The following is a 24,170-nucleotide window of genomic DNA, read 5'->3' on the forward strand; positions in this document are numbered from 1 at the left end:
ACATATGGCCATTCAGTAAAGTCTGTAGCCTGAAACTTGAGAGTTCATGCTGCTTCTGTTGGAATTTGTCCTATTTAATACAATTACTCAAAACACACTTTTGTGATTTCTGTTAAGGTAATTTTTATAGTACTTTCTGACCCTGAGCTTCATAGATTAAGTATACATCAGAAGAAAATCTCATCTGCATGGCTTCCAGTCATCAGAATAGAAATAATTATACTTTTGTGATTTCTAGGTTGTTTTGTACAGCAGATTTCACAAAAACTCCACAATTCCTTTTATGTAGAGACATTGTCAGTATAGTGTATTTACTGGTATCTTTTTTCTGCATAGCTCAGGCATACTCAGTGTAAGATTACACAAAACATATGCTCAGCCTGATACTTCATTATATCAAGTATGACAATGTAGACACTGGAACTGTGTCAGTGTTTATTTTTATTAAATGATTTACTACTATATAATACTGCAGTTAAAAGGGGGATTTATAAATACTAGATGTCTGTTGATATTTCTGCTTTGTGTAATTCAATGTATTTCTTCCTCTTTAGGCTGTGCTGAGTCCTCTTATAGCAATCGCGCTGAAAATATCTCAGATTCATGAGAGGACAGGGCGAAAGGGACCCACTGTCATCACCTGAAGCCACGGAAGATTGTTAAACCAGGGCCAAAAGAGGAACAGCAAGGAAGAGATAGGACCTTGCTGAAACATATTAGCCATTTGTGCCTTGTATAATTTTAAAAGTTTTCTTGGGGATAGAGGTAGGGTGGGAAGAAAAATTCAATATAATTTTGAGCATATTCATTTGCGTTGATCTCCAAATACAACAGTGTATTGACTTCTCTGTTTTACCTGCAATATCTTAATTTCAGATAACAATATAACCGAAGAAAGAGGCCTTAGTCTTCAAATGTTGTCAGCAATGTGGCAGAAAAGGAGAACTGCTTATTTTTGGATGCTGTGATAGAGGTTGGGAAAATTTCAGTCAGGGAGAGAAGGGGAGGCGTTGCAAAGCAAAGACGTGCTTGGTGGATATTGTTTGGGATCCATGTCAACTTCTTATTGGTTTATGAGGACATACACAGAACATGTCTGAGGCATAAGGGCTCTATACTAAGCTTTGCAGAAGGTGTATTTCCTCACTTGACACCACTCCTCAAGTCTCTCCAGTTGCTCACAAATGCACGCTGGCAGCAGTGTTGTATACACACTTGCACATGCTCCCAAAGAAGGGGTTATCCCATAATTTTTTTTTTACCCCTGCTTTTAAACCGTATCAATGTGACTTGTGCCTTTAGATTTTCCTGATTTTTTTGATTCTTTGTGGATTTTTCCTCCAAAGGGAGGCATTTGTGCTATAGAAGCTGATTGTGTCCTTCCAGCAGTATGTCGGGTGTGGAATCTGGGTGTCTTTTGATATATTCCTCATGTCAGCAGGTAATACTGGTGCTTACTGTGTTTGAAAGGTAATCATTGCAAGTTCAGCAATTTTTCATGGAGGTGTTATCATGGAAGTTTCTTAAGTCTTTGGAATACTCATGCTTCACTTACCGCAAAGTGGTAAGTGAAGTGTGTAGTGAAGAGGAAACGAAAACAAACACTAATCAATGAAATAGAAATACTTGTCTGATTCACCATCTGGATGCAGTTTCTGTTAGATTCTTTGTAACAGTAGATTATAGAATGAAAATTTGGGGAGTGCAAAGGGAGAGAAGACGTCCCGGCATAGATCTGAGAAGGATATTGGGGATATGGACATCAGCATATTTCTGCTTGTGAAATGATACTGCAGTTCTAGCTACAATACTGTACTCTGAAGAAGAACACAAACACTTTATGCATGTGACTTGTTTGAAAGCTTTGCTTCCTTGGGAACAGTGTGGTCACTTGTATCATGTGTCAAGGTGGCTTTGTGCAACTTGCCTCTTTGCAGTGTATTTCAATTCATTGTGGTTGTCAAATTTTAGTGCAATTTATATAATATTGCAGCAAAGGAAATTGTTTTGATTTCTTTCAACACTTCTGTCAAAAATCTTCATTGGCACTTAGTACACAATAAAGAGTAATGCTGTATTTCTGTCTTAATATGTAATTGTTGACAAGACACACTGCACTTTCAAGCATCCTAATAAAACTGCCTTTAATAAAATTACATTATCTACTTAATTGACTCTAAACAAATGAGGTAATAATGTTCTCACATAGTCTTCTACCTTAGCGTTAAGTATTCCCATAAACCAAAGGAGATTTTAAGGCTTTAGTTCTTTTATAAAGACTTTTGAGACGACCGTGGCATTCTCACACAGTTTGGGTATCTATTTTTGAATGTATGAATATTCATCTTTACAGAAACTTTGTTTATCTAATCTTTCGTTACAGATCAAATTCCTCAAGGTGCAGGATAGTAAGCTTCTAACTAGTGGATCACACACATGGTCAAGCATAGACATACTCTGGATTATGACACTTAGTTCAAATTACTGGGTTGCGTGAAAGACCGTTTTGAATGGCAGTTCAAGAACTTCTAAAATCTCTTACCCGTTCTCTGTCAATGAAATAATTTTTGATCACGTGGCGAACTAGCTAGTTCCAAGGATCTCATTTGCCAGGCTTCTGGGACTTGCACTTTGAAAAGCAAGATGTACTGAAGCCAAGTGTATTTCCAGGTGTGGTGGGAAGACTCATGAGGAACAAATCAGGACTTGTGAAGAAACATACTTGTGGTTTTATCAGAAAGTCACTAGACCATTAGCTTTAGTAGATGGTAGTCTGCTTTCATGAAGGCAGTGAACAAAGAATATATTTTAAAATCTCAGTACTGACTTCCTCCTGTGCTTCAGAAACAGTAGTTGGGCCTCTACACTGAAATGGAGAAAAGGGCTGTTTGTGTGTGGTTTTGAATAGCTGTCAAACAGCAGTCTTCCAGAACTAGCCTAACCTCAAATCCATTCACCATCCCTTTTTTATGATGACTGCTGATGTTGATAAAATATAACAACTTGTATTTTCCAATTAATTGCTTATCTCTGCAAGAAGATGAATAAAACTTTCTAAGGCTGAAGCGCAGTGTATATCTTTATATCTGATGTGTTTGGGGAAGGACTGTAGCCATAATCTCATAAAGTGTGCTCCATTTCCTGAGGTCTTTTTTAACAAGAGAGATGAATGCTTGGGAAAGAGCAACATATATGAACTTACACAAAGATGTGAGGCTTCTAAAAACAGGCCGTATATCTAGCAGAGGGAAAACTATTATTAATACTGTTTGTCTTATCACAGTGTCTAGGTGCTGTGACAGAGACCCAGACCCTTCTGTGGCTATAGTTGGACTAGCAGCGTTATCAAGTCTGGAAATTGCAAGATTCCCATGTTGTTCAGATGTGATTGCACTAACATTTACTGGGACAGTAATTCTGTTTCCCAAATCCTCAGATTTTTCTGAACCCAGCAATACAAAGACATACTCCCAAGCACACTGGAGGAAACGGAGAAAGAAGAATTCAGAGACCAGTGAGAGAAAGAGCAATTTCAAGATACGTTAGCAGAGGGTTTGGATGGGTGCTAGGAACAGAGAAAGAAGCAGCAGGTGGTAGAGAGGATTAGGAGAGGACAAAGTGCTGGATTCAGCTGGAAAGAGAGATGTGGTAGAAGAATCCTAGTAGCACAACAATGGATTTGAGAGAGGGAAAGAGAGAAAAAGAAATTAAAGTTGGGAAGGGAGCGTAGTCTAAGAATGATTTAATAATGTTCAGTATCAAAACTGTCTATAATCTCATCTGTTTAATGATAGTGTACTGTAGTAACTGCTCCCATGATCTAAGATAAATAGTAGTCTATACTAGGAGAAATAAGGGCAAATTTGGAGCAGTATGAATTGGTGACTCTGATGAAACTTACTTTAGCAGTTTACAAAAACAATGCCTGAGACTGAATTACTGAAAATGGGAGAAGAGTAGTGCCAATGTGACTAGAAGCAACAAAATGTTTGGCCTAGTCTCATTGGAGAGCATGGTTGGGGCTTTTTACCACACAGGCTTCAAGCATCTACTCTTCAGCATCAAATGGTTTGAGCTAAGTCAAAATAACAGCAAATTCACCTGTCAGCACAGCTAAATGGTTATTATGTTTTCCCTTGGGAGAAGTCCCCTTCTGTAAGAGAGTTAGTGGCAGGATGAGAAGCCCATTGTGTTCAGAGACAATTTGGAAGGCAGTGGTACCTGAACCACAGGATCATAGAATCCTTGTGGTTAGCAGGGACCAGGTCCATCAGGACTAGAATCACCTAGTCCATCCCCTGGCTCAGAGCAGGGTCAGGTGGAGGAGGTTACCCAAGACCATGTCTGGTTGGATTTTGATTATCTTCAATGGTGGAGACTCCAAAACCTCTCTGGGCAAACTGTTCCAAGTGCTTGGCCACTCCCACAGTAACAAAAAGAAAAAACTTACCAACTTTCTTGAGTGTTCAGATGAAATTTCATGTTTCTGTTTGTGCCCATTGCCTATTGTCCAGTCATTGGGCACCACTGAGAAGAGCCCAGCTCCATCCTCTTCTTTCTCTCCCATCAGGTATTTATAGAAATCAATATGATCCCTCCTGAGCCTTCTCTTCTCCAGGCTAAACACTCCCAGCCCTCTCAGCCTCTTGTCATATGACAAATGCTCCAGTACCTTGATCTTTGTGGCCCTTCACTGGAAGTACTTCAGTATGTCCATGTCTCTTCTGTACTGGGGAGACCAGACCTGGTCACAGCACTCCAGATGCATCTCAGCAGTGTGGAGCAGAGCGGAAGGATCACCTCACTCCAGCTGCTGGTGATGCTTTTCCTAATGCAGCCTAGGATGCCATTGGGCATCTTTGCTGTGCAGGTAAGTTGCTGGCAAGTGGTCAACTTTATGCCCAGCGTGCGATCACCAGGTCCTTCTGTGTGGAACTGCTTTCCAGCCCACTGGCTTCAGTATGTATTAATGCCTTTGTTTATTGCTCCCCAAGAGTAGTACTTTGCATTTCCCGTTGCTGAACTTCATGAGGTTCCTGCCGGGCCATTTCTCCAGCCCATCCAGGTCCCTCTGAATGTCAGCAAAATCCTCTGGTGTGTCAGCTGTTCCTTCCAGTGTTGCATCATCTGCAAAGCTGCTAAGGGTGCACTCGTTAAAGATGTTAAGCAGTATTGGTTCCAATATGACCCCTGGGGCATACTGCTGGTAACTGGCCTCCAGCTGGATTTTGTGGCAGTGTTCACAACCCTGAGGGCCCAGCTGTTCAGCCACTTTTCAATCTACATCTCTGTCCACTTATCTAAACCGTATTGTGCCAGCTTGTCTATGAGGATGTTATGGGAGATGTTGCCAAAGGCCTTACTAAAGTCAAAGCAAACATCCACTGTTCTCACCTCATCCACTGAGTGAGTCATCTCATTGTAGAACACCATCAAATTGGTTAAGCATTGTTTCTTCTTCATAAATCCATGGTGACTGCTCCCAGTCACCTTCTTGTCCTTCATGGGTTTCATAGGGTTTCCAGGATAGTTGCCCCATCACTTCTCTCGGGACTGAGATGAGGCTAGCCAGCTTGTATCTACCCAGATCCTCTTTCTTCTTTTAAAGACAGGAGTGACAGTTTCTCTCTTCCAGTCCTCAGGAACCTCTCCCAGTCATTCAAAGATAACAGAGGGTGGCCTTGCAATGGCATGGCCCAGCTTCTTCAGCACCGTGCATGCATCCCAAGTCATCCCATGGACTTGTGTATGTCTAGTTTGTTTAAGTGCTCCCAAACCTGATCCTGCTCCACCCAGGTTAAGTCTTCCTTGCTCAAGACTTCTCCTCTTGTCTCAAGGCCTTGGGATTCCTGAAGGCTGGTTTTACCAGTGAAGATGGAGGCAAAGAAAGCATGAAGCATTTCAGCATTTCCATGTCCTCTTTCGCGTAATGTACCTGTAGAAACTTCTTTTGTTGCCCTTCACATTCCTCACCAGATTCAATTCAGGAAGGCTTTGGCTTTCCTAATCTCATCCCTGCATGACTGGACAGTGTCTCTATATTCCTCCTCCTGGGTCACCTGTCCCTGCTTCCAATTATCATACACTTCCTGTTCGTATCTGAGTTTAGTCAGGAGCTCCCTGGTCACCCATGCAGGCCTCCTGGTGTCTTTATTTGATTTCTGTGTGTTAGGATGAACCATTCCTGAGCTTGAAGGAGGTGGTCCTTGAAAATCAAACAGCTGTCCTGGACCTATCTTCTCTCTGGGGCCATAACCCATGGCGTTCTTCCAAGCAGATCTCTGAAGAGATTAAACTCTGCTCTGCTAATTTTGGTCCCCCTTTTTGCCTTTGTCCCTCCTCTAAAGGTCCTGAACTCCACCATCTCTTGATCGCTGCACCAAAGGTCTTCATATGCCCACTCATTTCTTCTGATATTGTATCAGGACAGCCATGCACCTTCTTGTTGGCTCCTCAGTCACCTGTGTCAGGAAGTTGTTGTCAATGCACTGGAAGAACCTGTTCTGAAGCCTTAGTTTGACCTGTTGGGATCCTCCAGTCCAAAGAAAATTCCTTTTAACCTAAAACTTCCAGCTGTTATTCTTGGCAAAGATGACTTTGTGCTAGTAAGTTTGATCAAATGCAAACCGTTTAAAGCTTTTGCTGCTTTAAGATTGTTGAAAATTTTGAGCTGATTGCCTGCACCATTTTCCATTAAGCTCATAGCCAAATAGTTCATTAGCTGAAAAGACAAACCGAAAAACTGATTGTATCAAATAAAATATTAGGTATTAACCTCAGTTGTCTTCTTATCTCAATAACCTTCATGTCTCAAATACTTTCTTCCATATTACAGGTTGAAGATGCAGTTATCTTTGGTTTCACATTTCTGGATCCATTGAGACCTCACAACATATGCAGAAGGCTGGAACTAAAAAGGGGCACTGCAGGACTGCCCTGGGGTTGGGGGAAAGGAAGAGAGGATTCAATCTTCGTAATTGTCCATAAACTATGTGGAAAGAATCTGAATGTCATTTCCTATAGCAAGGTGGTCCAAGAGCAACTTTCAGTGGTGCTCCTGCAGTACTTGCTCTCAGAGCTACCTGTAGTCTCAATTGTTTCCCATTCATATGGTCTTGCTTTAAAAGTTATCTGGTGGAAAAGTAAGATTTCCACAGGAAAAAAAAAAAAATGTTGAACTGGCACAGGACAAGCATTTTGCCACAGGAGGTCTCCTGGTTAATCAACCTCATCTGCTGTGATTGATCCCTGCACCAATACTTGTGCAGTGCACACAGCCTTCAGGATCCGGGGCCCTGGAGTAAAGAAGCAAGGCATTTCAAGGTGCAGATATAATAGTGCTAGGAAGTTAAGACCATAACAAGGTAACTTGGTGTAGAATATCCTCACTTCAACTCTTTTGGAAATAAAGTGCAGTGTTACTTTGACTTTTACTGTTCTCTGTGCTGTGCAACTTCTCAATCACTTCAAAAAGTCTTTATATGCTGATGACATTTTCTATCTTCTACCTTTTTTTCAGGAACTCTTTTTTAGCCTGTGATTGTTATAATACATTTCTCTTCCTCAACTTGTTGAATTGATTTTCCTTTCTCTGTAGTTTCTTCACCCCATTTTATCCTGCTTTACTTTCTCCTTACATCAGCTGAAGGTTTATCAGTCCTTCCCATAAAGAATGAAATTCTTTGGAAGAAAAAACTAATGCGATTGTCACTTCCCTGGCCTCATTGTTAAGACCATCACCACATCTTGATTTCTAATGTATATGCAGCCATAATGGAAAGTCATTGACTTAGGTTATGTGAGCATCTGGAAAGTGTGATAACTTTTCTATCTATCTATCTCGCTGGTTCTGCAAAAAAAAGCAAAACTCAGTTTTGCCTTATAGTCAGTTTTGCAGTGAATGTCCATGAAATTTTTCTTGTCATCTGGAATTATGGATGACAGTGGTCTGGATGCAAATTTGCTTCAGTGATTTTGTGGAAGGAAGGAAACAGCTAACAGAGGAAGCATGAGTCCAAGCCTGTCCTTGTTCTCGTACTTGTTCCCCAACCACGAGGTCACTTGTGCCAGAAACAGGATACAGGACCTCTTTTTTAGTTCCCACAGTCTCGATTAAGCTGTAGTGGCAGCAACTGCTTTTAGAGACAGAATAGAGGAGCAAATCAGAGAAAGTTCTTCCTCCTGCAACTGCTAGTTTCTTTAGAGGAGCTGTGGGCATAACCAGGGTTTTCTGTTTAGCTGCTCGGAAGTGTATTACATGTATTCTGTTGTGTGCTTATCCTTAACCATGGACACCTTGTATCATATAAGCAAATACATGGCATTTGTTTTGAATACAAAATTTATTCATTAATTCAATAGTAAATACCAGATATTAGTACCCTAGAATAAAACAAGTAACTTGAAAGGAAATATGATACAAAAATAATCAGTTATAATAAACAGTTTACAAATTCCAAACAAAAGCTGAGTTCATAGGTTTCCCAGGCCAGCTACTGTTAAAAACCCACAAATAAGGACTTTCAGCCAACATTCCTTATGAGGCAGAAGACATTTAAGACTGATGGCAGCATGATGCTTCATTTATCTTGCAGCATAAGAAACTTGTATTGCCAGGGATGTTGACTTTTATAAGATACAGTCTTATCGTTTTTACCTCTGTAGAGATTCATTCTGCTTTGAGACACTGAGAACATTTGTATATATCCCCTCCAACTCCACTTGAACACACAAATGGTCAATGCTTCTCCTGGGCAGTTTCACCCTAAGTGATGTACTGTCAGAGAACACTGGCACACGTCTTCTTCCTATTTTCCCTGCTTCAGACACAGGATTTACCCACTGCCTGTCTCATGTTCTGACTCTTTCTGAGGTGCCGTGGCAATCCGTATCCTGTTGGTAACTCTTTTCTTGTGTGGATGGATGAGATTCTGACTCCCTTCCAGGGTTTGAGTCTTGGTCAGCTGTTTGCTGCTGCTGTAGCTGCCCCACAGCTAATTTGTAAGGTGGTGGCTGCTCCTGCTCATTAGTTTCACTAATGAACTCTGTGCTGCTTTCGCTATATGGAGGCGGAGGGATATTGATGGCTTCTTGCTGTTTCAGAATGGGGGCAATTGGCAGTGGTAAGGTCTGTTTTTCAGGATCTGTGCTATCTTCATAGGAGTGGGGATAGAAGTCAGGCCTGAAAAAAAAAAACAAACCAGAAAAAGAGACATTATGGTGAAATGTGATTTATCTCAGAGAGCTTGGTTAGATGCTTTGTCTGTTATGTTTCCAAAGTTTAGATGAGGCTTAAACTGTAAAAGGAAACATAAATATGTTTAGATCAATGGAATATATTAATATAAAACAGCTGGCATCATTACCTATGTTATTCTGTAAAATGTTTTATTAGAACACAGCATTCTAAAAAGACAAGCCTTCCTCATGAGAGTTCCTAGCCATGGCATACAAACACTGATGCTTGTGAGTATTTCCACAAGGGCCTGATAAAAGTTTGATTTGGAGAAGAAAGAGGTCACTGTCCAAAGAAATTAAATTAGTGAATTATTTATTATTAGAGTAATCATTGTTTTCCACAGTTTTAAAATACATTTTGCATGCTTCTGATTATCTAACCAAAATTTGCTGAATGGTGTTCTCATAGTGCTTTTGGAGCACCCATTGTCAGTGTTTCTGGTGCGGTTTCCACAACAGTCCGAGAAAAGTAATTTGTCTCCAATGACCCTGTTAAGACTTTTGTCAGGCCTACTGCCAGTCAGTTTAAGAAACTCTCTCTCTCTCAAAGCATCAGACTTTGCTCAGAAATAGCAGGGTCAATTATACAAGAAAACTCTAACAGGGACCATATAGGGAACTGAACCTCCCTGTGTACCTCACTGGTAATAAGTAATACAAGCAGATATCCCACGGCAGCACATCTGGGATTGTCTGTTGAGATGAAAATAATGACGTAGGCATAGCTTCACCTGCTCCCTCCATGCATTGCTTTAGACCACTCTGTGCAAACTGCTGTGTTTCTTGTAATATACCTTACCTTACAAATATTGTGTAAAAATTGCTGTTTACACATTGCTGCTTGCTCTAGGAAATCAAATCTCTGACTACCATTCTTTCCATAGAAATATAATAAAATGGCTACTTTTAAAATTTATTTTGTAAACACTTTGTTTGTATAGCTTCTTTCTTCTCAGAGTGTGTTTACAGAGCAACATCCCTCCCTCCCAGCTCATCGGCAGCAGAACTGCAACACATACCTGTCTATAGTGCTGATACGTAGCTCTCTGCGGCTGGGGTTTTGAATGAAGATGCTGAAGGGGCCCCTGTATTTCAAAACTTCGTGGCAAGTGTTCCAGCAAATGCCAATCACAAGGAGAAAGACCCCTGGAGTTAACAGGCAATAAACCACCAGCTCATTATTTCCACAACTGCATGTGGAGGAGCTTGTGGAAATGCAAAGGACTCCCACACAAATAATGGAGAAACCAAGTAAGAGCACAAAAAGACGAACGAAGGTGAAAACACATTTTGACATCTTTCCCAGCAGACACAGCTCTTGGTTCCTGTTTGCTGTTTGTTTGCTGTCTGGTTCAACTGTGTTTCTTCGTGCATTGGTTTTTTATATACTTCAGGATCAACTGACCTTAGGACAATTAAGTGAAACAGGCAGTTCTAAGATATTCATTAACTCTTTGAGATACTCTTAATCTCTTTTGAGATTAATTTGTAATCTTAAACCTACTTTAAGGAAGGAAACAGGAACTTCCTGCAGCATACCTTTACAAAGGTAATCTTCGGATTGCATACCGAACTGCTGCATTCATTGCATGTTACAATTTGTAATTGTTTACACACTTTGCTAGTTATGAATGAGGCCTGTATTTGTTTGTCTAAAAAAAAACCCCACAACAAACAACGAAAAACACTGCTCATAATTCCCTGTTAAAAGTTTGAAGGGAAAATATACTTCTTTCTTAATCACTCATTTTCACCTTTTGTTGGATTTTTGTCTCCTATCTTTAACACATTATTCAACTGCCTTCATATTTTTAATAGTCCTTTGCAAAAGGATAAATTTCTAGCTTGCAATGTGATATAATCAATGAATTTAGTATATAAAATGAAATAAATCAAAATTGCATAGTGTCAAAAAAATACATAGGCATACAAGAAATCTTCTTTGTCTGCAGGTTCAATTATACTCTGATTCCTTTACTGTTATTCCCTTCTCTCTTCCACCAATATTTATTGACTGATTTTCAAAAGGATCACTGCTCATAGCTATGCAGGAACATCTATAATCAGTTTTCCAAATATACTTAGACATCTGAAATTCAGACATGCTTGCTACCAACAGTTTTTAGCTCTAAATATTGCTATCTCCAATGGAAAAAATAATCTTTAGAATTAGCCTACGAATTTTCTCTTGGAGAGTATACCCACTAGTTTTTGACAGGGCGTAGAAAACTCTGTAATCAGACCTTGGCTTGTCTATTGGTGCTACCTTATTTGGAACATTACTAATTAAGTTTCTGAATATTTTCAACAATGGAGTAATTAACTGGACCTTACCTAGGTTTTTCGTAAAATCTCCATTGCACACAGTGAGCAAATCAGAACAGGGGATCATTTAAAAATAGGATCAAAACTTGATTGCAATAATGAGTTTATTGCAGGTGTTGCTGGGTGATATTCAATGAGGTAGTTACACACAGGTAACAACAAATGATTATGAGAATTTTCTGCCATGGTCTATATGAAGGTTTCTTAGTGCCTACTGTGGACTCTTTATTTCACAACCACAGTCTGGGGCAGCTGTAGGACTTCCATAGTCAATGCAATAAACCTTTCTAATATACTGCTTGGGTCTAGATGCTGTAGGTCATTTATGCAAATACTGAATGAGAGAGTCTCATTTGATGGGATGAGGAAGGCTCCAGCTTTTCCTGCTGTAGACCCTCCCTGCAGCTCAAGAGGAGGAAGCTTTTTACAGGCACTTTCCATATGGCACTTGAGCCTCATGATGTTCCACTTAGGGGAAAGAGTTTTGACTTCTGACTGACCAGGAGTCCTGAAAGCACTGGGTCTCCAGTGTCACCCTGTCCCAGGCTGTATCTGTATGTGCTGCACCACAACATGCAATCTCACATTTTATCTTACAGAAGCTTTATGGTATCATGCAATGTTTCATGTCTGCTTGACCAGTGCTGTACTCTTCTGCCCCTTCTTTATCCAGATGTGGTGGATGTTAATTTGCAACAAATCAGAGTATTTATAAGGCAATGGCAGCTGGTACAGAGCTGCCACACATTCTGACCAAGTACAGCTATAGAATAGTATCATAGAGTCATAGAATGGTTTGGGTTAGAAGAGACCTTAAAGATCATCGAGTTCCAACCCCCCTGCCATGGGCAGGGACACCTCCCACTAGACCAGGTTGCTCAAAACCCCATCCAGCCTGGTCTTGAATGCTTCCAGGGATGGGGCATCCACAACTTCCCTGTGCAACCTGTTCACCTGTCTCACCACCCTCACAGTAAAGAATTTTTTCCTAATATCTAATCTAAATCTCCCCTGTTTCAGTTTAAAATTGCATCCCCTGTCCTATCACTACACTCCCTGATAAATAGTCCCTCCTCATTGCTCCTGTAGGCTCTCTTCAAATACTGGAAGGCTGATATAAGGTCTCCCTGGAGCCTTCTCTTCTCCAGGATGAACAACCCCAACTCCCTCTGACTGTCTTCATAGGAGAGGTGCTCCAGCCCTCTGATCATCTTTGTGGCCTTCCTCTGGACCCGTTCCAACAGGTTCATGTCCTTCCTGTGCTGAGGACTTCAGAGCTGGACGCAGTATTCCAGGTGAGGTCTCACCAGAGCAAATTAGAGGGGCAGAATCACCTCCCTTGACCTGCTGGCCACGCTTCTTTTGATGCAGCCCAGGATGCAGTTGGCTTTCTGGGCTACAAGCTCACTTTGCTGGCTCATGTTGAGCTTCTTGTCTACCAACAGTCCCAAGTCCTTCTCCTTAGGGCTGCTCTCAATCCATTCTCCGCCCAACCCATATTTGTGCTTGGGATCCCTTCGCTAGTCCTGCTGGCCACACTATTCCTGATACAGGCCAGGGTGCTGTTGGCCTTCTTGGCCAACTGGGCACACTACTGGCTCATATTCAGCTGGATGTCGAACAACACCCCCAGGTCCTTTTCTGCTGGGCAGCTCTCCAGCCACTTTTCCCCAACCAGTTCATCTCCCTGCTAGTGCAGGAATCTGTTTTCTGCATAGGCTAAGCGATCCAGCTGAATTTACAATAACATTTTTCCTGTAAATTTGCAATTTCTCCTTCTCTGTTAAACATACTTTATGGAAGAATTTTTCTTACTTCCATTTTTTGATGTTTCAGATCTTTCAGATCTCACACATACACATAAATAGAAATACTAGAGTCATCTGTGACTGCTATCTAAAGCTCAGGTAATTACTGTAATTCATATCTTCTGTAGTACTTGTCCTTCCACTACCACATAATATTTACTGAAATAATTACATTGGTGAAAACACCTTTTACTTCCTGTTTTGTATTTCTTAATCTGCACTCATTGATCTGCATGTTTTAATTTTGTAGCTGGAACATGACAGCATCGTATCTGTGGTGAAGCAGGCTGAATTAAATGCTACTGGAAAAGCTGGAGAGGAGATGATATTCTGTAAAAAAAAATAAAAAATGTAAGAAATCAGATAGACTCCCTTTCTATGCTAGGAAAAGAGATAAAAAGAGATATTCTGAAAAATCTTTAATGAAGAAGTTACAAAGATTAAATAATCTTTATGCCAGAAGAATCAAAAGCCAGTGACTAGGCTACACGTTACATGGGGGGAAGCACAGGTTTGCATGATCAGCTTCAGCCTTGGAAAAATAAATCAATTCTCTATTTCAGCCAGTTCCCTAGCAACTCTAAAAAAATTCAAAAGAAGCAAGTGAGATCTGTCAGTGGCAGCCACCGTCTCCACAGAATGGTGAAGGCAGAATCCCTCCACCCGGGGAGGCCGCAGGCTTGCAGGAGTGAGGCTTCTTGCCAAGTGCGACTGTGAGGTGCAGTGAAGAGAGGATTGCCCAACGTTGCATGAAAGCTGTGGGTGGAGGGGTCACCAGGGAATGAAGGGTCGGTCCCTTGTGGTGCTGTGGGAAAAGAAGAAATGAAGGCAATCTTTTTATGGGGAAGGTATGCATCTGCCAGTTGTTTCACATTCACAGAGCTTCCTGTTTTTGCAAGCTGCAGAAGTTTGGTGCTTTCTGCAAGAGGTCAGCTAAGTCTGTGATGACAGGCTACGGATATCTTATCGTTGAAAATAGCACTTGATTTAAATTGCTGCATCTCACATACTCGCTATGTAAAGAAAAACAATGAGAAGATGAGAAGATGAAATAACCCATAAGGCAGTTTAATTTTCAGGGTTCCATTATTTTTCTTATTTTCCATCACTTATGATTTCCTGTAATGTTGTTCATGGCCTTTTTGCAACTCCCCTAATGTTTTGCAGCTAGATTGTTTTATTGGCAGTGAGTGTCTTGGACTGCGTTAGACTGAATGAGCAGATTTCCTATTTCTCTTACAAAACAGGAAGAAAGTTGCTTCTAATGAGGATCAGGTGGGAAAAGGGAATAGCTAACATGGTGTAAAGGTTGCTGAGTAGAACTGGCTGCAGGCCAAGGTCAAAAGGCAGCAGCCCAGACGCACAAAAAAAATCACTTAGGAAGTCCGACTGAAGATGGACTTAATGGATGTTCCACTGGATGATTTGACGACTGCAATTGTTTTGCAATTTGCGTTTCACTTGGAAAAGTCATTTCTTATCCTGTATCCTGTTGAAACTTGTAAGACAATTTTCTTACAAACGAGTTGCTAGAATTATGCCACTCAAAAAGAAATTTGTGATATCATAGACGGTTTTATGAAGGTTGTGAAACACAAGCATATTTTAAAAATATTAATAAAATGAAAAACTTTAAAATCAGAAAATTAAAAAAATCAGCATTTTAACGGAAATATGTGGGATGTAGCAGTACCAGCTGCATATCATATGACAATACCTGGTATAAGATAATAATATATTTCAGGTAACATGTACTGCTGGTACTAAAAACTGATATTTTACCAGAATTTTCAAGATTATCTGTTTTGCTCTAGTCTAAAATGTATTATTTTTAGTTAAATGAACACTCAGAATTTAAACCAGTTTTGTTTCCTCTTCTCTCACATTCTAGCACCCTTAGTTGACATAATTTATTGGTAATATGTGACTCAAGAGATATTCTATGTTGTTGTCAATAATTCAGTGCAGTTTTACCAATGGGCCTCTCTTTATCAATTCTAGTATTCATTAAAAATTTGCACTTGAGGGCATAAGAAATGATTTTAAGCTCTGCAGACGTAGTCTTTTCTCCATATCATACCTGAATTAATTATAACGGTTTTGAGAACATAGGAGACTTTAAGAGTGAACGAGAATAGAAGCAATCACAGAATCACAGAATCACAGAATGGTGGGGGTTGGAAGAGACCTTTGGAGACCATCTAGTCCAACCCCCCTGGCCAAAGCAGGCTCACGTAGAGTAGGTTGGACAGGAATGCATCCAGGTGGGTTTTGAATGTCTCCAGAGAAGGAGACTCCACCACCTCTCCGGGCAGCCTGTCCCAGTGCTCTGCCACTCTCAAAGTAAAGAAGTTCCTCCTCATGTTGAGATGGAATTTCCTGTGTTCCAGTTTGTACCCATTGTCTCTTGTCCTGTCACCAGGCACCACTGAAAAGAGCCTGACCCCATCCTCCTGACACGCACCCTTTAGATAGTTTTACGCATTGATGAGCTCCCCTCTGAGTCTTCTCTTCTCCAGGCTCAGCAGACTCAGGTCTCTCAGCCTTTTCTCATAAGAGAGGTGCTCCAGTCCCTTGATCATCTTTGTAGCCCTCTGCTGGACTGTCTTCAGTAGTTCCCAGTCTAGAAGTGAAAACACAGACATGCTGAATTTTCTCACACTCACACCTTTGACAATATCACATCTTTCATGGTATCTAAGAGCCTCGGAAAGCTATGAATATCATATGCATTCCTATTGAAATAGGCATTATGGTTTTTTCTGTAGAATTAAGGATTAAAAATTGTCACATGTACAGTGAAGTTAGAAAGCTTTCAAAATGAAAAAAAAAAAAAAAAGAAATACAAAAGGTTTTGCCATTTGTTTACCTAGATGTAATAATTAGAGCCATAAGTAAAACAGGGTGACTGAATGTGCAGTCTGAATTACAGGGTATGTAGGGCAGTAATTTCCATTTTGGCCTTTACCAACAGTTTGCTGCACAGTGGTGCCTTAAGGACAGTTGCATCTGCATGTCTTCTGAGTATGAAACAATTTTACAGCACTGCTTAGCAAACATGGATGAATTTTACCCTGTTGAATAAGGATCTTCTGTATGGGAAACAAGTTCCCTTTTGTTCATGCATTGAAAGCATAGATGGTGTGCCAGCTGAAGTGTTCATCTTACAGAGAGTCTCATAATCCACCATTACAGACATAAAGATTTTGGCAGACTTCTAATCGCAAATTAGTATACAGTCACAAATTTGTTAGAAAGCAGTGCTATTGTCTGTAATTAGCTGACTGTTGTTTAATGACAGTGTAAACTGTCTTTGGAAAAAAGTTACTTTGGGAGAAAGTGCAAAAGCAATATTTCCATTCAAAATTTATATGTCAGTTTTCCAAAAATCTGTTCTTTTTTCCATTCGTTCCCCCTACATACTTCATTCATGCAGAAGACGGTTGTCCTAGGATTAACCTTCTTTGGTTTTTAAAGTGAATTTTAAGGGTAAAATATGTTTTTGTGCAAGGAATCAAAGCAAGACATATACCTTCTATAGATACTTCCAAATAGGGCTCAGATAAGCATGCAAACATATGACATATGACATTGCCCATATATACTCCTTTAGGAAAGATGAGGACTACCCTAGGCACTTGTTTAATCTATCTTTAGTTTTATGGTGAGGAAAGCACTTAAGCACGGTCCTGTTGGCACTGATGCCCATTTGCCATTGACAGCAGGAGCAAAATGGGTTCTTCAGGCTTGGCTGTAGGACTTCATCAGTTCTGTTAAAAGCAGATTAAAAGTGAGCTTTGAAGGAACTGCTGATAGCTCTTGTTCTGACAAAGCACAAAAAGCTTACACCTGCCTCTTTGGATGTGCTGGAAGGTTTAATATTAAAACAAAAGCTCCTATTTGCTTTCAAATAAGGTTAAATATTATGATGTAATTAGATTGAACCTCCTGAAACTCTTCTTATTTGACATCATTCCAGTAAGCTGGCTAAGCTCTACAATGAAATACTGGATACTAACCGGTAGTTAGAGTTTAGTTGTTATAGGTGCAACTTTTCAGAATTTTAAGCGGGAAAATTACAAAAGCCCTGCTATAGTTTGGAGGAAATACCCTGTGGAAGACTTTCACACAAAAGTTACAGAAGGTCCCCGGTGGCCAAGCTTTCAAATAATTTTTAGCAATTATTTTGAGGAGTGAACTTGGTATAAGAAATGGCAAATACCTGTATTTGTTTCTGTAACTGCAGTGTATGCTTTGGCATGTGCTTTTGTTTGTAATAGTTTACCCATCTCTGATTTGAACTAAATGAGTTATTCAGAACTTGACGAAGCCTCAACAATCCATCATTCATGCAATCAGGTTTAAAAGAATCAGATTTTCAGCATTTACAGCATACCTGATTTGCCAAAGGAAATAAGGAAGATGGAAATCACAAGAAAATGCAAAATCAAAAGCAAATACCAAAAAAAAAAAAGAAAAGAGAGAAACACAGTGGCCTAGGCAGCAGTTAGCACAATTGTGCAGTGGCTGGGGAAACATGTGGAATAAAGCTATAGCCTGTAGTATGTGTAAACCCTTCACCGTGTAAAGTTGTCACATTCTTGTGCAAATGAACAGGCGTGCCTTAGGGAGAATTTGCCAACCATACTCAGAAAAAAAAAAAAAAGAAAAAAAAAAAAAGAGAGGACAGAGTAATATGGAGAGTCCTAGCAGATGGAGGTTTGAGACTAAGATCTGCATTTTGGTGAGTAGACCTAAGAATATTAGCAGAGCATCATCAGGGTCCTAGTGCTCCTCAATTTTCAGTTTGGAAACTAGAACTGCTGATATTGGCAGGCAATACCTACACAACACTGCTCATTAATGCGTGAAGCAAGGAGGCCTACATCTAGATAGGTGCTGTATGTAGAGTGCAGGAGACTGATAGTCCCCGAGACTGATAGTCCCCTGATGATTCAAGGAGAAATGTCTGTTAGGATCTGAAATGCATCACCAGCAAGTTCATGCAGGGCTTGATAGTCCAATTGCAAAAGCTAATTTCGTGCCTCCTGGAAGGATCTTTGTTCTTGCAGGCTGATGCGGAATACTGTAGTGGCATTGATTGTTATGATTTGAAGATGCCCTCCCATATATGAATAGTGTAAGAGTCTAAGAAACTCATTGCTTTTGATTGAAAACAAAAGGAAGGGAAGGCATATGAAAAAAGTAGCAAGTTAACAGAAAAATAGAAAAAAAAAAAAGGGGCAATAAAGGAAAAGGAACTTTTTCTTTGGAAAATAGCTTAACCAAAAGCAAAGTCTGGATGAGTCAACCAGCAGCTCCACCTTGAACTTGGAACTCAAGAGGAATGAGGAGTAAACACAAACAATATCAAAGATGGTCTTAGTAAGGAGCAGGAGAGGTAGGAAATGTACATTTTACTGGACTGACTCAAGTTCCTAGGAACCAAGAGGACTCACCGAGAAATATAAACACTTCACTGAGAACATTTATGGCTTCATGAGCGGGGAGGGAATAAATCTGCAGTACTACTGATTACAACCATGGCTCGTGACACACAGCCTTAATACAGACAAATATGACCATAGGAAGGCATCAGTAAAGATCTCTTCTGCAGGGATGGAGCAGTGTTAATATCCATACTCAAAGACAATGACGCCATGCACAACTTATGCTGTCTTGGTCAAGGATCCTTTGAGCCTGTAGCAGATGCACAAAAGTGCTGTTAAATAATCAATCAAGTGCTGTTAAGTGCTGTTAAGGTGAATCAAGAGCCCATTGTACAGGAAGCAACTGAAAGTGCTGGACATGTTGTACTTGGCAAAATGAAAGCTGAGAGGCAATATGGTTATTGTCTACAAACACATCAACAAGTGAACACCAAGGGAGGGATAAAAAGAACTATTAAAATTATTAACAATGGAAGCACAAGAAAAAAAAAGTATTCAAAATAGCCAGGAAGAAACTCAGCCTGGAAATGAGTAGGCTTAGAAGAGGGAAATCTGCAGTGATTAGTTTCCCTGTCCTGTATTTCCAAGACACTTTGCATAAACGGGCTTCCATATGAGAAGGATATAAAACCCTATAAGGATTAAGTTTGCTTATTGATATTAACAGGTGAACCTGAACCACAGTTTACTGCCATGTTAACCCATATAACATACCCTAACTGGAACAATGGTGGTGTCTTTGAGAAAAATAATGTCCATCTTCCTCTTTCCTTCCCAGCATGCTGCTTCCAAAGCAGGAAGGCATGGAAGGCTTCTCAGAGGTATTTTATCTGCAAGGTTTAAGTTGTACCTGGTCTCCAATTCATTGTGTCAGCAAGTTAATTCACTTATATCGTTGATCGTTTGTTCTCTGGAGAAAGAAAAAATGTAAGTCTGTAGCCATACACCTGCAGGAGACCTCGCATTAGCTTGACAGCTAATACTTCATTTTCCCAGCTAACTCGTTAGGAGCTGCCTCCTTAGCTCCTTCTTCCCAGATGACAATCCCAGCTAGCACTCATGTCCATCAATGACCCCTGTTTCTATCCACCTGATCCACGCTAGGTCTCATAAGTAGGATGTCCCATGCTCCTGATATGCATTGCCTTTACTATCACAACCCAATCATTAAATCCGTTAACTTGTGTGAAGTACACCAAAAGCTATTGAAAGTACACCTTCAGAGGTTTCTCCTTTAAAAATGCAGCTGTTGACCACTGTCTTTATATTTTCTTTACTGCATGTTGCTAGAACCATTTCTTCTGTCCAGACTCAGCCCCTTGATTTTTCAGGGACGTGTATCCTTCAAAGCCTTCAATAATCCGACCTTGAAGGAGAAGCAGAATTGAAGCACTGTATATTTTCTCCTCAGCTCCTACTAAACATTTTGCAAAAGTAATTTACCTTCTGGAATAATGCTGTAGCTCTTCAGTCAGCATAAACCACTACCCAATGTATTGTGTGCATACCTCCAAGCTCACAGTCACTGCCCTGTGTTCTTCTCATCCCCTTTTTCCCTTCTGTCCCATTTGATCCAGCACTCCTGTTCAGATGGCCACAGCATGAATCAGAGAAGGGAACTATTGTTTTTCTCCCTTTCCCGCTGGTCTGGTTCACCTTGCAGCTGCTCAGCTCCTGCACCCAAGTGAAAGGGCAGCTAGAAATGGGCAGCTGGGTTGGGAAAAGGGGCAGACCTTCACCTTTTTGGTGTCTGTGTACTTGTTGATTATACACCCACAGGAGAAACAGTTCATACCTACATTCTGGGTAGGGTTTTTTATTTCTCAGACAGAAGCTGCTTTCTAGCTCTTATTCTCACTCAGTTTATTTTTCTGCCTGTTCTTTGTCACCATCTTCTCCCAGCTTTTCCTGCCTCTTACCCAATTTTCTTTGCAAAGCCAACTTCTTTCTTTATTTCTACTGCATTGTTATTTGAACCCAGTGAAGTTTCAAGTTTAACGGCAATAAAGTGGCCAATTTTATCTCCCCATTATAAAACAGATGTCAATAAAGTTGAATGAGTCTAGGTACGAATGACTCAAATAACTCTATCTGAAGCATGTGATGTGTGAGAAAAAGCTAGAGGAGGGTTGTTTGTTCAGCCCAGTGGGAGCAGGATGAGGTAGGGAAACTAAAGCAGCTTTTCACCACCTGAAGGGACCTGAAGGAGAAGAAAGAGCCAAACTTTTCTCAGAAATGAAACATAAAGAAAAAAAAAACCCAGTAAGTAAAAGTTACAATACAGAAGCATGGGAGTGGTACAAGTCTGTGACAGAGGCTCAGAGAGACTGTGCAATCTCCGCCCTTTCAGATTTTCAAAATTTGTCAACTTGACCTAGCTTGCCTGGAGCAGAAGACTGCATTAGGTGACTTCCACAGGGGCCTTCTGATCTAAGTCTTTCCTTTCTTTGGCATTGCCTAGAGGGCAACAGTCTAGTATCTAGTACTTTGAGCATAACTGCTGTTATTTATCATGGCAACCTTGAGATACAAGAGGATATTTAACTCATATTGCTCTTCTTTCTACCAGCAAGCTCTTTTCTAACAGCATTTAGCATAAGGATTTTGTCATGAAGACTGATGCTTATTGGTCCAGAAAGATAGCTAGTAATATTTTTCCAAAATTATAATGCTCGCAGAGTGCCACCTTTTATTTTTTAAAATCATGTGGTGTAAGAGGCTGCTGTCTACATTCATTAGCTGAAATATTTAAACAAATCTTAGGCATGTTACGATATATTATGTAACATTTCCATTAGTACCAAACAGTATGTGTAAGTAGGTTTATTATTTTTCAAGTTGATCAGCTAGTTTATTATAAGCCACCTCACTTGGAAACATTACAAACTACCCCTCCTTTACAGTATGTTATTTGCTTAATGAAGACAGCTGTATTTTAGAGGGAGAAAGTATCCAGCACTTGATTTTTTCTCAAGATTTTTCACTTTTTTCCACCGTTCTAGTTGACTGTATCCTGTCTGCTTGCAATTCAGTCTCCTGAATTGCACAGGTACTGTTCATACTTACTGGAAAAGGGAATGCTGCTTCCCTTTTTTCCTATCCCTTGACTCTGCATATTGCCAAAAGTTGGTGTTGTCTCCTGTTCTCATCTTATTCTTCAGTATCTCCTTCCTTTGCAATTTACTTTGTCTTCAGCTTCATTTAACCTCCTTTTCTGAATTTCTTCTGGGTCATTTCATCAGCAAATGCTGAGGCCAGCAAAGACAATCTGCAAATTATCAACGTAATGAAAAACATGACAGAAAGCATGATCTCACAAGAAAGTATGCCTATGATATTTACAGGGCTTTGTTGTTGGAAACCTTGCTCTTTTCTTTGAATTCTCAGGTACAAAACACCTCAACACATAAAGAGTTCTTTTCTGATAAACAGAATTTTAACTCTGCTATTTTTCAGACTTGTGATGTTCAGCAAATGATACTGTTTAGCTGAAAACAAACATCAGTGTTTTTTTAACAAGAAAATGAGAGCTGGTTTGAAATTACTTGTTATCCTTAGACGTAGAATGTCTGCACATAAACTGAAAGACTTCTATATCGATTGATCGGGGGGGGAGGGGCTTAAGAGTGTATTAAAAATTCAGCTTTTTAACAATATTTCACTCCCCCAAATCATGCCATTGGTCAATACTTCTTTGCAGAAGACCAGATCAGTACCTGCCTTTACTGGCTAAAAGATACCTGCATAAGATTGCTATCAGCCAGTAACTGTTTAGGTTCCCGAGCCAGTCTTCTCTAAAATCTTCATTTGATGTAAGGTCAACTTGGAGGGCAAGGATATGGACAGTTGTTTGCAAGCGATCCATCCACAGTACCATTTAAATACATAATAGCTTAAAATTACATCCCTATCGTATCAAACTAATGAAAACATAAAATACATTTTAAAAGTTATTTACCATTTTTTTAGTAGATACTCCCACCAGAGAAGCTTGTCATCATTACACTCAACTGCATAAAACTATTCAATTTATTGAGTGAATTGCGAAATTAGAGTGAAGAGGCAAAGCCCTCAGTACAGTCTCATCACTAAAACTCTGCCTAATGCTCTAGATTTTGAAGTCACAACCAAGTGGCAAATTTGGGAGTTACTAAAACCTACATTTCTACTTCTCTTGGTTCTGGAAACACAAAGGATGTGAAGAAATTAGAGAATTACATGCTAATCAAATTTGTGGACTCTGGGCACAGTACAAATGCACCAGCTCTTGTAAAAAACTGTCAGAAATGAAAGCTTTCTATGCTGAGCCATTTAAGACTTCTAAGTAAAAGTGGTAAAATACTGTTCAGCTTTGAATGAGTAAAAGATAGCATTTACATTCCAAGCAGAGGAAAAATCCCCTTCCATGAGGAATAAAAGATGCAAAAAAATTTTTTTAACACAGAGATCTCTATGATATAAAAGATAAATATGGATACTCTTTTGGGCATTAACAACACTTAAGCATTTGGGAACTGAATTGCAGACTATGAAGAAAATCTGCTCTTTAGCCAAAATTTGGCAAGATTATTTTTGGCAATGTATGTCTATGGTTGCAGAGGCACATTGAGGAGTTGCTGCCCATTGCCGCCCCACCCTCATCACCCTCTCCAACAAGGCCCAGTTCTGGGTCCTGCATTTGGGTCACAACAACCCCATGCAGCACTACAAGCTAGGGGAAGAGTGGCTGGAAAGCTGACCAGAGGAAAAGGACCTGGAGGTGTTGGTCGACAGCCAGCTGAATATGAGCCGGCAGTGTGCCCAGGTGGTCAAGAAGACCAGTAGCATCCTGGCTTGTATCAGGAGCAGCGTGGTAAGTAGGATTAGGGAAGTGATCGTCCCCCTGTATGTGGCACTGATGAGGCCCTACCTCGAGTACTGTGTCCAGTTTTGGCCCCTTACCACAAAAAAGATGTTGAGGTGCTGGGGCATGTCCAGAGCAGGGCAATGAAGCTGGTGAGGGGTCTGGAGAATAAGTCTTATAAGAAGCGTCTAAGGGAGCTGGGGTTGTTTAACCTTGAGAAAAAGAGGCTGAGGGGAGACCTTATCACTCTCTACATCTACCTGAAAGGAGGTTGTAGAGAGATGGGGGTTGGTCTCTTCTCCCAAGTAACAGGTGATAGAACAGGAGGAAATGGCCTCAAGTTGAACCACTGGAGGTTTAGACTATGTATTAGGAAAAATGTCTTCACTGAACGGGTTGTTGAGCATTGTAAGAGGCTGCCCAGGGAAGTGGTTGAGTCACCATCCCTGGAGGTATTTAAAAGACAGGTAGACATAGTGCTTAGAGATATGGTTTATTGAGGTTTTT

At 40.3% G+C, this 24,170-nt stretch overlaps 2 protein-coding genes across 2 annotated transcripts in view; one reads left to right on the forward strand and one right to left on the reverse strand.

The window, feature by feature from the left end:
* Positions 1–3,068, forward strand: part of PGM5 (phosphoglucomutase 5) — a 73,569-nt gene extending 70,501 nt beyond the window's left edge. The window contains exon 11 of the mRNA XM_074165765.1: positions 555–3,068. Within this exon, the coding sequence (XP_074021866.1) occupies positions 555–644 (90 nt within the window). The 3' untranslated portion in view covers positions 645–3,068. The remainder of the gene's footprint in view (positions 1–554) is intronic.
* A 5,782-nt stretch (positions 3,069–8,850) lies between these two features.
* TMEM252 (transmembrane protein 252) lies at positions 8,851–10,534 on the reverse strand. The gene is made up of 2 exons (XM_074166340.1): positions 10,257–10,534; positions 8,851–9,181 (listed from the first exon to the last, which is right to left on the reverse strand). Exons 1-2 carry the CDS (start codon positions 10,532–10,534, stop codon positions 8,851–8,853), a joined length of 609 nt encoding a protein of 202 aa, XP_074022441.1.
* Between the last annotated feature and the right edge of the window lie 13,636 nt (positions 10,535–24,170).

Source organism: Numenius arquata, chromosome Z (genome assembly GCF_964106895.1).
Source record: "Numenius arquata chromosome Z, bNumArq3.hap1.1, whole genome shotgun sequence".
Lineage (NCBI taxonomy): Eukaryota > Metazoa > Chordata > Aves > Charadriiformes > Scolopacidae > Numenius > Numenius arquata.